Source organism: Melopsittacus undulatus, chromosome 6 (genome assembly GCF_012275295.1).
Source record: "Melopsittacus undulatus isolate bMelUnd1 chromosome 6, bMelUnd1.mat.Z, whole genome shotgun sequence".
NCBI lineage: Eukaryota > Metazoa > Chordata > Aves > Psittaciformes > Psittaculidae > Melopsittacus > Melopsittacus undulatus.
This window is the reverse complement of record NC_047532.1, coordinates 71,589,612-71,605,881: the sequence shown is the minus strand read 5'-3', so window position 1 is coordinate 71,605,881 and position 16,270 is coordinate 71,589,612. Positions and strand designations below refer to the sequence as shown.

The 16,270-nt window shown below is 39.0% G+C and overlaps 1 protein-coding gene across 2 annotated transcripts in view; it reads left to right on the top strand.

Annotated features, from left to right (window-relative positions):
- The first annotated feature begins 213 nt into the window (after nt 1-213).
- FNBP1L (formin binding protein 1 like) overlaps nt 214-16,270 on the top strand; it is a 59,881-nt gene continuing 43,824 nt past the window's right edge. For both annotated transcript variants that reach the window (XM_031053435.2, XM_031053434.2), the window contains exon 1: nt 214-401. In XM_031053435.2, the coding sequence (XP_030909295.1) occupies nt 378-401 (24 nt within the window). In that variant the 5' untranslated portion in view covers nt 214-377. The remainder of the gene's footprint in view (nt 402-16,270) is intronic.

Here is a 16,270-nt window from a genome sequence, read left to right as displayed (position 1 = left end):
AGGCCTCGCCGCCGGCCGGGATACAAAGACCCGTAACCCCACGGCCGCCTTGTCCCTTCGTTAACGGGTAACTACGCGGCTGCTCATGGGCGGGCTTTCCCCCGCTTCGTCTGTGGGGGCTGCGCCTGGCGCCGCGGCCTCTCCCCCTCCGCTCAGCCGGGCCCGCCCCTCTCCCAGTCTCCTCCGCGGCTGCCCCCCTCCCCGCTCGAGGTGGAGGTGGAGCTGGGAGTGGTGCTGTTCGTTGTCGTCGCCGCCGCCTCTCCCCAGTGACCGAGGACACCGGCGCTGCCCGGCGACACCCGTTTTCTCCCGCCGTCGCCCGACGCCTCATTCCCGCTGTTGCCTCTGCTGGAGCCGGGGCTGGCCACGGAGCAGCTATGAGCTGGGGCACGGAGCTGTGGGTGAGTCCCGGCTCGCCTCTCATTGTGTCTGGGATTCGCCGCCTTCCCTTGTCTACTCAAGCGGCTTCCCAGGGGAGGCGCGGGGCGGAGGGAGCCGAGGCGCTTTGTTCGGCGGCGGCTACCGGGCGGAGGGGCGTGTGTGTTGGGCAGGGCTGGGGTCGCTTGAACGCAGCGAGGGAGGTGGCGAACGCGTTGGGACGGGGAGCGCCTCGTCTGGGGTGCGGGTGCGCGCGCGCCGCCATGGCGCTCACCGTGGCTGGGCTGTGGGGAGGGGAGCGCGCTGCCTCGCCCTCCGCCCGGTAACGGTCGCAACGGGTCGGGCTCCTTTGTGTGCTCCCCCCGCCCGCCTCACGAGAAAGGAGGAGAGAGGGGCGCGCTCGGTGTGAGGTGGACTGGGCCGGCGGCGTGCCCGAGGGGTGGCGTGGGGCGGGGTCTCGGCTCGGCTCGGTCAGGGGCCGTGGCGGGGCCGGGCGGTCGTAGCGCTGCTTCTCGGGCCGGTGAAGCGTTTGGAGCAGTCCTCCCTGACTGGAAGCAGCTACTGTATAGCTTTGTCTGTAACAGCACTCCAGAACATCGGCTAATCCTGTATGGTATTGTGTTAGTACGGAGACTTGGCAGCAAGGAGGCAGGCAGTGTCTGTGCGCCTCTGTCCGAGTGGCGTTGGGTCTTTCCTTAAGCCTCCGCTCCTTCTCCTCCTTGGGCTTTTCTGCTATGCTGAGTGCAGTACAGAAGGGGCTTCTCCCGGGGGGAATCTGCCGGAGAGAAGCACAGCGGTGTCTGTGGCGGGATGCTTCATTTACTCTGTCAGATTTCCTACTGGTGCTGCTGTAACTGCAGCTGACGCTGGTCGTGGGAAAGCTGAAGTGAAAAAAGTAATAGCACCGAGCTATATAACGTCCTTCGTTTATTTGCTTTTAAAGACTGTGAAGCGCAGGCACTTGTGCTCAGGAAACGAATAAACTACAGGAAGCTAAACATTGTAGCTTGAAGTCTGTTCGTGAACTCCTGGCTGGGACCTAGCGTTATACTTTGTTTGTTTTGAAGTTGAATTAAATTCCTTTATCAGTAGTTTCTAGTACAGGGCTCTTAGTTTCCAAAGGAGCAAAGATCTGCCTAGCACGGAGACAGCCTGAGTGAGCTGGGGAGTCAAAGGCAGGCTAGGCTGAGGCATTGCAATCGGGCGCTGTAGGTGGGGTAAGGGGTTGGTTGAGGCAATGAAGCTCCTGAAGCCACCTGAATAAGTCGTGGCTGGCTATGCAAAATGAAGGTGCAATAGCATTGCGTCAGGTTTGGAGAAGCCCGATTTAAAGGTATTTAAGTGTTTCTTTAAAATTCTGTGTAGTGCCTCGTGCTTAAGTAGGTTTTACAGGCATGATTGGAATTCAGATAATATACACTTGTGAAGTACTGGCAGCACCGGTATAACAAAACTGGAATATAGGACCCTGGTAACATTAACAGTGAGGAGTAAGTAAAAGCCAGGATTTATATTGGCAGCACAAGTATGTCTTTGTAACTTATGCTTATATATACTTTAGATGGGAGGCAGGAGGAGTGGGGTTTTGCATTTAAGGGGAGCACTGAATTTCCTTCTGTAAGTATTTAAATATGTGTCACTTTAGAAAGTCTTATCTTTCTGTGCACTTTTGGCAGCCTCTTAATTTTCTTTTCTTTGTTCAGCTTGTAAATAACAGTCAAGGTTTTGTAGTCTACCATGTTCATTTTTTCAAAAAAAAAAGGGGTTACCTTCCTTTGGTCCCTAAGAGAGAAAAAGGTGGGTTTTGAACCTCAGACTTGCTTTCAATGACAGGTATTTCATTTACAGTGTCATGGAACTAGCTGAATTTTATCTAGACCTACTGTATGTTTGTGGGGTTTTTCCCATTAAGTCACTAATTATTATGTGTTGGTTTGAAGGAATAATGCCAGAATTTTAAGCTAAAAGTTTTGCTGCAACATTTTTATTTCAGCAAAAATTGTTTTTTTCTTGATACCAGGTCATACCTGTAACTCTACACAAGTAAGGTAACTTAATCCAGAAAATGGTCTGCTTGGAGCTATACAACTAGACTTGGACAATACAGGTTTTCACATAAATGTGCACCCTTGAAGTGAATTACTTTTAGTCTGTTGAATCTAATCACACTTTTAAAAAACATTAGGGTTATAAAGCAAACTTTTCTTAGTTGGAAAAATACTGAGTGCTTCTCTTAGCTATTGAAAAAAGTATTGACTGTTTAATTGTTTTAACAGCTTGTGTTGGTCAGGTAAAGATTATTTTTTTAAACCTGGCACAAAATGAAATTAATTAAAAATTGGCCTAAGTCTAGGTTAAAAACACAAGGAAAACCACTCTTTGTGGAGCTTAAAGAAAGGGCTCTAAAGGAGTAAATAAACTCATAGATATGTTTGTGTTCTACTGCAGTTTTTCCTTCGTGGTTCCCTGTTGCCAGCTGCAGTGCAGCTTTAGAAGGCAGCTGCTGTGGGTTTGCTAATGGCAGGTGGGCACAAGCAACTCATGATGTTAAGAATCTCCAGCTGCAGAGACCTGATCTGCACAGATTTTCTGGAGATCTTGTTGAGCCTAAAGCTGTCCCTCATTAGTGTTTGCAGGTGTGGTCACGAAGTGGAATTTTTCAGGACTAAGGTTGGCATGTGGATGATAAGTTTTTCAGAACACTTGCAAATATATGTTTATGTTTTGCTGATTGACTGAGACAAATTCAATGATTTTTGTGTCGGGGGTTAACCCTGCCTGGTCAGATTTTATGTCTTCATGCTGATTTTTGGTATTTCATGCTGATTGGCAGTTCTGACTTTTTTCTCCTCAAGTCTTATGCATTGTTCTGTTTCTGATAGTAGAAAGTTTGTGTGGATGAATTTAGAGAGAAAGAGGCAGAAGAAAAATCAGGGGATTGGGAAAGCAGCTCATATCTGGTATGTATGTTGTACTTAGTTAACATGTCTGTTCTGGTATTGTGATGATGCATATGCTAATTAAGTGGTTATATCTGTTCAAAACCCGTGTAGATGATGTCCTTAGTGACATGGTTTAGCGGTGGTCTTGGCGTTGCTGGGGTAATGGTTGGACTTAATGATCTTGAAGGTCTTTTCCAACCTGGTTGGTTCTGTGATCAGGGACATGACAAGGGAAAGATTTTCTTTGATGGGCCAATACTTGCTACTTCTTCAAATTCTGGTGCTGCTATTTCTGGTTATTTCTGTGGAAGATGTGTTTTTTGTTTTCTTAGGCAACTGTCTCTATAAGTACACCATTATTCTCTGAAGTGGGTGTGCATTGGCCAAAACATGTATGCCTTGAGTAGGCTGAAGGAGATAGAGGCACTTTGTGCTTTCCAGTATGTCTTGGCCTGTTGTGTTTCCTTTGATAACAGTGTAGGAAACAATGTGAATTAGTAATAGTAGAATAACTGTTGATTCATTTAAGGCATTCTGTCACATTAGAAATGTTTACTTCTACAGTGTTTTCTGTGCTGTGTGAAATGTGTTCCCCTTTTATGCTTTTTTTTTTTCACAACAAAGAATGTTGATCGATTTTGGAAGTATTCCACAATCAGTTTTATGCTCGTCAGTGCATTTATCTTTGTGCTTGCTCTGCAGCATCTTCCTTATGGTGCATCCATCCAGAACCTAAGATACTTCAGTGAACTGCCTTGCATGGTGTTACTCTCATAGTGGTTAGAACAGAGTAGTGAGAACTGGGAAGTTTAGTCTTCTGTAATGCAGCTGAAATTGTATTTTCTAAGAATTTGTTGTTGAGTGCTAAATCTTACTTGTAATATTTAGCTTTTTTCCTAGGCAATATTTGTAAAGGAAATCTGGTGGGTGCACTTCATTGGTAATAGGAAAATTCTTTATTTAGATACACTTCTCAGAGTTTTGCCTTTTTTAATGCTTTTTTTTCAAGTGCAGCATGCTTGTGTTCACTGCATTAGCAGTAAGAGTTTACACACTGGGGTCCTGGGCAGACTTGCCTATTTGCTTTATAATGTGCCCCATCTGACTTATGTCAAACTATGCAGCAATATCTGAAGCAAGAATAAATGAATGGAACTAAATTTTTTTTTAGTAACTGTAAATATTTAGAAAGAAAAATGATGGATTATGATATGCTAAAGAATTACTCAGTGTGAACATCTGTTCAGCATGTACGTTTCTGTACATCTGGAGTTCTTTCTGTGAGGGGTGTAGAGTGTACAAATAACAGCGTAGAATGTTTAACAGAATGTGTTTGGTTATTGTTGTCTCAGGGTTTTGTGCAGTTAAATCAAATATGTAGTGCTTTTGCTTTGATGCTAAAGGGTCATTGAGGTCTGGATACTTGAGGATGGTCGATAATGAAGTTCTTGGCTTAATGAGTGGAGACAAGTAAAAGTCCATGTGATTGGCACTCTGAAGTAGCTTCCTTGGAAATTGATGAAAGAGTTTGTGCTGTCTCTTAAAAAAAAATCAGGAAGGGTGTTCTTCAACTTTTGATGCATGTTATGTCTTTCGAACCTGTGTGAACCCCTTAAGAGTAGTTGGCAGAAACAGAGTTTGAATACTGTGTCAGAACAGTTTCAGTCTGTAGAACCAGTCTAGCCATCTGTTTCTCACCTCTTGATAAATATTTAAAGGAGAAATTTTGCTGAGGGCTTTTGTGCTAAGATTTTATGATTAAAAAAAAAAGGCTATGGAAGATTTAATGATACTATTGTTGTGAGGTCCTTGGGGCCAAAGCATGCCATCTTTTATAATTAAGAAACCACTGGCACTGTAGAATACTATTTTAGAAATGAGTTATGTTGGACCAAAGAAAGATCAAAGTATGTGTGGTGATGTGCTCTTTTTAATCTTTGCTTAAACAAATTTCATTCCGTGCCTAAACCCAAGTTTCAATTTTAAAAATATGAAATAATTTTCAGTTGCATCAGTAGTTTTTCAAAAGCTGTTAAGAAGTTTCTTATGCCTGTTTCAGACATTGTTTCCTTCTCGGTTTAAAATCAGATACCTTCTTTTTGTGGAAGAAGGTAAATTGTGTGGGGGTGATGTCTAATCTTTAAAGTTGCCAAGTTTAATTATATGGAAAACATCCACAGAATGTAAATATGAAAAAGTTGACTTAAAAAGTACTTAAGTATTATGTAGCACATTTCTCTTTTAATGATTTCTTATGTTTTTGCTCACCAAAGTAGAAAATTTTATTTTCTTTTCCAGCTAAATAAAGGTGTTTTTTTCAAAGCAGTTTGAAGTCAAGGTTTCTACATCTTAAACAGAATACTGCCTTTAGCATTATTAGTGCTAGTAAATTCATTTTGGTTTGTAACAGTTAAACCTGAAAGTCACTTGAAATGTCAAACTATATTCTGTGTGGAAGTTCTCTGCTTTTGAATCTTAATCTTCATACACTCCCAGCGTGCTAACATATATTGTGTTAAAGGTGGCATTCTGTTTAATTTGTAGATGTTTGTGAGATGAAACCTGGGTGATTTTTTTCCCCAGATTTGTCCTTCAACTTAACCTGAAGATTGTAAGTGCAACTCTGCATGGATTCTCTTTTTATTTGTTTTTATTGCTATTGTGGTCTGCGAATGTGTGCAAGCAATGTGTCTTGTGGCTGCAGGATGAAATCACGGCCTTTCCAGATGCATGGGGTAGCCACACATTTCCTCTGTCATGGGTAGATACTGGGTAAAATGCTTAACCTCTGTGAAGTTACAGTCCTTCACAAGGAGCATTGTGCTGCTTATCTCATCCTTCTGAAGACCTCTGAGATTTCCAAATAGAAAGTTATGTAAGGATCAAGTTCTTGCTTATTGGTTGTGTAGTTACTTCAGGCTCCAGAATGAAAACAGTTGTATTGAGTTTTTAGTTAGAAATCGTGTTTGTCTGTATTTTTCCAGCAATTGTTCAGTTCATAAACATCTGACCTTTTTACTGATGTTTCCAGGAAGTGTTGAGTCATTGTCTTGAGACTTTTATCAGTGTGGGTTTGATGCTGAACATAGTTTAAGAATGCACACATGTTTGTGCCCTTGAGTATCTGTTTAGAAAACATTTATTCAGTTTTGAAAACTGTTTATCACCTGATATCAATGAAAATGGTATTTATTTTTATTTATGGCCCCACACATGAATGTACTTGGAAATGTGTATGCTTTTCAAGAGAATTTGTACATATGTGGGAGTTTACTAATCTGAAAATGCTGAACACTGGAAAAATGTGTGTTATTTTAAAAAAATATATGTACTATGTTTTTAATCCAAAATTTGAGAGTTGCCTACATCCAGATTCGAAATGCTACAGATGGCAGTTTGATTTCCTGGGTGAGAATAGCAGGAGGCTGTTTGAGATTGTGAGATCTCTCAGCGCAACCAAGCAGAGATTTCTTTAAAGAGTGTATCTGTCAAAATAATGATCTTTTGAATTGTCAAATCCATCAGAAGTTGTGATGGAGAAAGGCATGAGTAAAGTCTGTTGCCAGTGTGTTCAGGTTTCTGTTCTTGGCAAAGGGTATCCAAGTGAGTATGATTTGTGCTTTCAACAGTCTGCCAGTAAATGCTGGAAGACAAAAGGTTTGTGTTAATGCTTGATCAGAGTTGTCACTAATGCTACAGACCTGCTCAAATACGTCTAAAACTGTCCAAAAGTTCATTTGTGTAATTAGATTAGTTCTTAAACCAGGTTGATCTAGGTGAGACCCTCTATAATTATAATACAGTATTTAAATACCTGAGTCCTTACATTTGTGAAGCAGTTTCTTAGCATGCCTGGTAAAACCAGTAATTGACTAATGCAGGGGTTTGGGACTTTTTTTTACAAAGCCAGGGAAGTTCCTTAACACATTTGAAATGTAATTTTTGTTGTTCATCTCACATGTGTGCATACTTCTTCAGCAACTTGAATTATTTTTGGTAGAAAAAATTCCCCAAAGTCTTGATATGTTTAGCTTTTTCTTTGTGTTGGTGAACAAATTGTTCAGTGGAAGCTGAAATTCCAGTCAGCTTGTTTCATTCTGCCCCTAGTGAGTTTACGTACCCCAGTCCCTTCTGCTCTCTTGGCAGAGTTAGGAGGTTTGTCTTCAGATGCATGTCAGTGCTTCAGCTGGATGGGAGGAGAAGGGGAAAAAAGTATTATACTAATGAAAACCTTCTGGTTTTCATTAGAATGTGGACCCTCTATGCTGACTTTGCTTATGGAATTATCTGCAGTAAATTTGTTAGTCTGAGTTGCTGGGTTTTCTCCATTACAAGTTCTATTCTAAGAGGAGACTGATGGCAGTATTGTATTTCCTGATGGGTGACTTGAACAAGAAAGGGCTTGATTTCAGGTGTTCCTACTTTTCTGTTAAGTTTGATCATATTGGAATTTGAAATAGCTACATGTGAGATTCATTAACACCCTTTTTTCTTTTTAAATTTGTTTTCCTTTAGTCAAGACTCTGCTTCTGCTTTGTCATTTAGAGTGAAGAGAGTGTTAGGCTGCTTGAAGTGCTTTCTGACATTGTGGTTTGTGTGTTTGTACATAGTTTTGTTACTTTTTACATCTTTCAAAGGAGAAGTGCAGTCTTAGAGTAAGCTAAAAAACTAACATTGCAAGACCTGAATTTTTCTTGGCCTTTACTGTTGACCTGTTGTGTGGTCTTGTGCAAGTAAACTTACTTCTTGTCTTACAGTTTGCTTGTAAAATTGGATTAAGGTTTGTGGCTTTTTTAAAAATCAAATCAATATTGTAACAATACCTGCATTTTTAGCATACTTCAACATTCTTTAATGTGTAAGTAGAAAGCAATATAATGTTAGAAACAAAACACAAAAAGCAACAAATTCTAGTAACTTGTCTGATTCTCTTTGATCTGACTGCTTGAAATAACCATTGAGAAAAATTCACTTGAATGAGTAAAATCTGCTGTGTGCTCACAAGAATGTTTACTCTTTTATCATATTATCTATTTATAATGCTTATGCTTAGTAAGTATTTGTTCAGGAGGCATGTACTGTGCAAATCACTTCTCATCGGCTGGTATACAAGAAATACTACAACATCCTTTTTGGAGTTCCATATTAAGTAAACAGTGTATTTTCAGCATTGTGTAATGAAATGGCAACCACTTGATCTGAGTTGGGAGTGTTACTTAAGCACTGAAAAAGTTCTCAAATATGACAGCAATTGCACTGGAGAGGTGAGAGGCAGCCTTACTTCTGGCATGCTTGAGGAACCAGATGTGAGTGAAGGTGATGAACATGGGTGTGCCTTCTGAATCTTTATCAATTTACTGAATCCTTTGGAAGGATAGCATTTGACTGCCGAATCTCCTGATGGCTGCCCAACACGAATGGATGTGAAAGCCTCACTTTGTAAATTCTGATGTGTAGGGAGAGGGGCATTTCTTTGAATGTGGTTTGCTGCTTGTACACTGTTTCCCCCCCAATGCTTGATTTCATTCAAGGTAAATAATATTTTACTTTTCTAATGATGTTTTCAAATAAGCATTTGCTGTAGGTAACATAGGGGTTTCTTGTGGCTGTGAGCACAAGCAAATTGATACGTGTGAAACCAGTATCTGTGCTATGACACAGTTGGCTTTCTCTGCAGCAGAGGAATATTCTGGTAGGGGAAATTGTAATGTTTCTAAGGCCCCATACTTCTCTTTTTCTTTCCGTCCCCTCCCCACCCCCCCCCAATGGATAAGTTGTTCCTGGTTTTGCTCTCTGTCATGACTTCTAATTGTCCTCCTGTTTTCCCCCCTATTTGTATGGAGTCAGTCACAATTAGAGGAATATTTAGGGTATTTGACATCTGTAATCAATAGTTGGAATGTATTTTATGTCTGTGTTTTAGTGCCTAGAATCATTAGTAACATAGTGGGCTTGTGTTGTGCTGCTTTCTACATGGTCACAGAGTATAGAGATCATGCCCAGTTCAGATAATTTTTCAGTTCCAGCAGGAGATAGGTCATTTACTGATCATGTCAAATGGCAAGAGTTGTGCAAACCCTAGTGTTGTTCAACATGACAGGCAGGGATCTCAACTGCAGCATCTTACCTGTTTCCTTTGGTAACCTTGCAAGCCAGGAGTAGCAGTGGGGTAGACCTGTATTGTGTTTGCAGGGAATCAGTACATAAGCATCCTAAGAGAATGAAGAAAATAATTGTTGAAATGTATGAGGGAATATTGAAGTCTCAGAGCAAACAGTAATCCTTTGGTATAATGAGGTAATAGAGCTGTAATCAGCCAGCAGTGCCCTTGAAAGTGAGATTAAGAAACTAATGTTTGATGCAAGAGAGAAGGATGCAAAGACAAGCAGAGATAACACCCAAGAGATGTATGCAGGTGAAACAATCTCTCAATACCGGAGAAGAGAATGTTGCTGTAATTGAGAAATGAGATGGGAATGGATAAATATTGCAGCTACTGGAAGTGGTTAGAAAAAGCTTGCTTTTAAAAAAAATAGTGTAGAAGCTCTTAACAAGTCCTAATACAGTACATGGATTTGAGGTACGGGAAACAAGTCAAATGTACCAGTGAAGGAAGAGTTAAAGGTTAAGACCCTAGTTTATGAAGATACAAACCAACAAAGTGTAGTAGCTGATAAGAGGTGATGCACATTTATCTGCATTTTAATGAAACATGTTTTATTGTATCTTTTCTCTGAAAATGGGCTCAAATTTGTGATTATTAAATGGGAAACTGTATGAAGGTCCATCAGTGAGGACTAGTAAAACCAATTTGCTCTGAAATGTCAAGTATAAGTTCCCTCATCCCCCATAGTTCTACTTTGATTTAGACTCTAATAGTGCAGATACTTATTTAAATGTACCAACCTTTGTTCATTTGTTTATAATGTGCTTGGGAGTAACTATGCATGCCTGCTACTTTTCAGAGCAGATTTTTTTAAGAGAGGGGGCAGTTGCAAAGCTGCTCAAGTGTGCAGGTACTCTGATATTGCGGTACTAATGAATTCTTCAAGGTAATCTTACAAGACAGTCTGTTACTTTTTACCCTGCCTAGCCTCTCCAGTGTGTTTCTGTGGTAAAATGTGCAGTATATCCAGAGTTCCTACTTTGCATCTGAGGTTCCTGGTTCTACCTGTGGATTGTAGTTGCTGCCCTGCATTCTTTAAATCAGAAAAATCACTGATGTATTTTTTTGAAAGAAAATACTTATTATTATTATCTGGGAAATTTGCTAAATAGTAGATGACATTTTGGGATCATTGCAGTATGGTCAACAAGGTGTAACAAATCTGTTTGGACATGGGAAGAAAAGGATGAACTTGTGTTAAAAGGCTCTTAAGCATGTTGTAATAAAATGGGAAAAAACAGACTGGAGTCTGGTATCTCCTATCTAGAAGAGAGCATGTTTAAAAGAGGAAAAAATAGTTTCTTAAAAGTAAATAGTAATTTATCAAGAAAGTCCAAATGCCTGGGATTTTTGTACTTCATAAGTAATGGGAGGAGAATGTAGACTGTACAGTTCCATGACATTTCACTAGACATGTCACCATGTGAGGCAAGCCAGGAAGTTCTGTCAAGTGTCCTGACTCTGCATGATACTCAAATATTTACTCCTGTAGCAAGAGGTGTGGTGGTCTGATTAAGTCTTTAGGTTGAGACTAAGGAAATAGGGGCTGTGGGTTATTTGTTTTGGTTCAGCTTGATTGCTCCTTTGTTTTGTAAAAGCTGTGAGGCCTTTTGTGTTCCTAGTCGTGTTCTCATTCCTGTTGAAGTATTGCATTCCTAGAACTTTAATTTTTTCAGCCTATCTCTGGGAGTTTGAGGCTCTGTTAATATTAAATTTTCAGGATTTTTTTTTTCTGATTCATCTTTCTCTAATAGCAAGAGCAAATTCTTTCTAAAATGGCTTTTTGAGAAACACCTTTACGTTGGCACTGTTGCTAGGGAGTGTAATGATTCTCTCTTTCCAGGACCACTGTTGCTGTTCTGTGTGTGCTAGCCTAACACTTGAGAGATACCAGTATGGTTCCCTGAGTTTCAGCTTTATCTTCTGCATTCCTGAGAGGGAAATAGTAAGTTAGGAGTAGTGTGTAACTAGTAAGATTTACTGGAAGAAGCATCCCATCATTGGATTGGAATTGGACTCTTACAAACCCAGGAACTGTCCCTGTATGTTAAAACTCCAGTAGATGTAGACAAAACCAGTGACAGGCTTAAGTGTGCTGGTGGCTCTTGTGCTTGGATGGCTTAGCACTCAGTGACTCAGTTGCTTTGGTTCTGAGGGGATGTCCTTCAGTTTGACTGAAATTTCAATAGTTGAACTGAAGTAATTTTCTCTAGAGTTTTAAAACCAAGTCTTAAAGATGAGATGCCAGTGGTATTTATATGCTTAGTGATTTTTGTATTTCCTCCTGTTCTCTCTGGCTTACATTGCAAAGCTGTAATTGTGGGCTTGACATAATTTGTGTAAAATGCCTTGCAGTTTTTAAGAAACCGTGCAATCAGCTGAAGGTGATAGTACTGAATGATCAGCATTCATGCTTTTTTAAATTATGAGTTGCAATGGAATATCAGTGCTTCAAATGCAGATTTCAGCCTTGAGGTTTAGTTCTGAAAGAAGAGCTGTTTCATTTTTATGTAGACCTTTTGTGGGAAAACTGCTTTTAATTTATCCGTTGTGGATGCTGGGAAACTGTGAACAGTGAATTTCTAGCACAGACCTTACATGTACGTGTTTCTCGTATTGATAGACTGTAGTGCTTTGTACTTAGCATTTCAGACTTACCGTGAACACATCATCAGATGTCTTCACAAAGTCGAAACTGAAGCTTGTGGCTTTCATGACTTTATTTCTTTGTTAGGTCATTGGAAAAGAGGCTTATTTTTTTGCTGACTACTGTTCATCTGTGGGAAGAGGATCATGCTGCTATATCCCTGTTAAACTGACTGGGTGTTGCCTGTGATACTTCTAGGACTGGTACCAGTTACTGTTAGGAAGACAGCATTACTCTTCAAAATGTTTTTTTCCTATTCTTTCTTAGGTTGTTGATTCCTCTTAATCAATACAATGTACCCTTAAAGTTGTTAATGGTTTCATTGAATGTATAAGTGACATTTTGGTCATTAACTTCACCATATGTCTGTTGTGGAATACATTCTCCTTGGTTCTGGTTGTGTATTTTGTTTGGTGAACACTGAGGAATGAGTGATGCATTATTTTCTGAGTTCTGTAAATTTTTATCTTTGTGGGTCACAATGATGAAATACAAAGGAAAGACTGAACACTTGCAGGCTTCATCTGTTCTAAAGCAATCAATGCAAAACTGTGTTCTGTATGGTGTAAAGGGTTGGTTGTTCATTAAGGTTGTGAGCTTTAAAGCATTTCTTCAAGAGTACTTTGCAGATTTTTCATGTATTTCCAGTTGATGTCAGTGATGTGGAAGTAGTACAGTGTGCACCTTAACTTCATTGCAAGAAATGTATTTTTTTTTTAGATGTTACTGTATTTGGTAGAAAGCTGATGAGGGCTCTTGAAATATTTAAATAAAAATATATCTTTCTGTCATAAGTAAAGGCTTTGAGGCTTTGCTTGAAGTTGCATCCTTTATCTTTCAGTGTTCTCTGCCACTCAAAAAGTTAATGCAATAGTAAGTTTACATTAGGGAGCAACACCCTATCATTTTTTGCTGTGAGATTCTGCTTTTCTTTTTCCTGAAAACAATTTATCTTCATTTGCTAGAAATGCCTAACAATTTACTTGCTCCATTTTTAGTTTGTTTAGACTATCTTATTGTATTATTTTTATTCATAATCTTTTATCCCTTTAGAGTTACAATTCATTCAGTTGCTTCAACATTTTTTTTCTATCTTCTGCTTAATATGAACTTCATTTTTTTTGAGGAAAGTAGAAGAATAAAGAGTGTGGCAAATTAACAGTGAAGGTAACTGGTTATCTAAAGTTATTTTTAAGAAGGTCTTTTGAGGGGTACAGAATGCTTTCTGACACATGCAGTTTTCTTCTGGGCTTTGTGTGACCTGTGGTTTACCATCTCTACTATATGGTATCAAACATCTCCAGCATCTTAAAAAGGTTTTACCAAAGGCTTTCATGGTAATATTTCAGCAGGCCTTCATAATGAGTGTTCACCATATGAAGAACAATTTTCAGTAGCTGTTACTGCTTTAGATTTTTTGGGTGGAAACAATGATAGGATGCTTTATATAGTGCTTAAATGCACAATTTATGAGTTGACCTTCTGGCTGTAAACCCTAAGGATGGTATATAAAAATACTAGCTCATATAGAAGGTGGTGCAGCTCATCCAGTTAGATTCATCTGGTGGGAGACAGTTTACTGTTTCAGCTGGATGTAGTTGATCTGAATTACATTTGGAATGGTGTTATGCTGCATTAATATTGGGAATCCTAAGTCACATCTGGAGAAAAATACCTGTAGTCAGTATTTTCCCCATGATTTTGTTTGCCTGATTTCACCTCAGTATTTGTGTGCCAGTTGTGTGTTTATTGATGTTGCAGCCCATCACAACATCATTAAATATTGCTATTGGGTGTTCTGTTGTAGTTACTGTGAGTCTGCTTGTTTCCATTTGAGTTCTTTACCTATTACACCTGCTTTATTGCAAAGAAAGTGCTATTATTAGTTTACACATTACAATTGACAGTTGTAAAGATTGATAAAGTTGTTTCTAAGATGGATTCAGAAATCAGAGATGACTATGCAGATGGGATGTATTGTGTGATCTCTCCAGTTGTTGAAATAGGGAAAAATGTTTTGCAGCATGGTGGAAAACATTTGAATTAACGTTTTAGTTTATAGCAGAGTTTGGAATCCGTGATGTGAGATTCTTGCAATACTCATGAGCAGCAAAGTTCTGTATCAATCAAAACACTTTGTGAAGGCTTAGTTAAAAATACAGTTAAGATATTAGTACATTGTACCATAGCATGATTTTAAGCTGCAAGTAGAACAAATTAAACTAATGATTGCGACAACCATAAAGATGGATGCTGAGAGCCATAGCAGTTTAGAGTGTTAAATTCTTGTAAAATTGCTCTCTTGTTACTAGTGATTGCCTGTATGAACTGGATGATACATTGGATTGTGTGAATGATCTGGTTGGTGGAGTGCTAGAGATGGAAGTATTATGGGTTTGTGCTACTGTGTATTCTTGAGAGGCATAAATATTTTAGATTGTAAAACTTAAGTTTCTTTCTTCTTGTTACATACAAGCAATCTGGAGTGTATTTTTAATTATAGCAGGTTGATAACAAATCAATGTTTTCCAGCCTAATGAGCTAGTAAAAAATGTGCAAGTATTAATGCTGGGTGCATCTCACATGAGTTGGTTCCTGCATATATATGTAGATAAAAAAGATACATAAATAATTTGAGAACTGAGTTTTTAACAAATGCAGTAAAAATAAGTCCAGCATAACTTTCAGACCTGAGAATAGGCTTTGCACTTTAAGAAATGCTATGTATCAAGGTCACATTAATTTAAATGACTTGGGCTAAAGTCAGGATAAATTTTTATAGTGAGCTTTTGAATATTTTGAAATATTTAATATTTGTCTGAGTTATGGGGCAGAAATTACAAATAGAAACTACTTATGACAGTGTTCTCTTCCATGTATTGCAGGAATGATCTGTAGTTGTCTTTGAACTATTTTCTTGAGATTTTCTTGCTTTCTTCCCAAATCATAGAATCACAGACTGGTTTGGGTTGGAAAGGAACCTTAAGGTTATCCAGTTCCAACCCCGCTGCCGTGGGCAGAGATGCCAAACAGTAGAGAGCATGTTGGCCAAGGCTCTGTCCAGCCTGGCCTTGAACACTGACAGGGGTGGAGCATTTGACACATCTTTGTGCATCCGGTTCCAGGGCCTCCCCACTTTCACAGAGAAGAACTTCTTTCTTACATCTAACCTGGACTTCCCCTGTTTCAGTTTAAACCCATTACCCCTTGTCCTATTGCTTCAGAAAAAATGGGTGGTTGGGGAGTGTCTTTAATTTCCCATTGTATGCTAAATATGCATTGCATTCAGGTACTGGCGCAGATAAGAAAATGACGAATAAAATTATTTATTTTCTTTCTAGAAGCTAGGCATGGTTTTACATATTGATGTGAAATCAGAAAGAGATACTTAGAGAAAAGGCACTTGGATTATTTTTTCTACTACAAAATTCTGATGTTTTTTATTTCAAATTTAGATTTGTTAATCACTAACTTGAAAATGGTTTTGCTAGGTTAAAAGTGTTAAGGATCCCCAGATATGAAACACTGAATTTCAGTATTGTGTTCTTGATCAAGTTCATAATGTTAAATACAAAGTTGGAACTCCCTTATACAATAAGATTGTTTCAGGTTCGTAGTCAACTATAAGAAAAGACAGAACAGCTCTATTCAGCATAAGAGAAATGGTTTTGTGATTTTGTGATTTAATGTTTTATTCAATATTTGAGGCTGTTTATCAGAATTTATTTAGCATTTAATGACAATTCATAGGACATTGATTATTTAGTGAGCTTTATCAATTATTTTTTAATATTTTGCTAGTTTAATTCCCTGAGGACTTAGTGAAATGAGTACTTAGTAGAGATCTGAGTAGCACTTAATGTTGAAGAAGGAAATTACAAATAATTGGGTTTTTCATATAGGACATAAAGAATGTGATGCGACAATGACATAAAATACAGGAGAGGTTCCATGTACTTATGTGTGTGAAAAATACTGCGCCACTTTCTTCTACTTACAGGTCAGTGTGTAGTGAGGAATGTTAAAGGGTTCTTTGGTTAGAACTGGATTTTGGAAGAGAAGTACTGTGATTTGTAGCGAGTTGCTATGTTTATCTGCAATTTAATTTTTAACTAAATCTCCAGTACAATGTTGAGT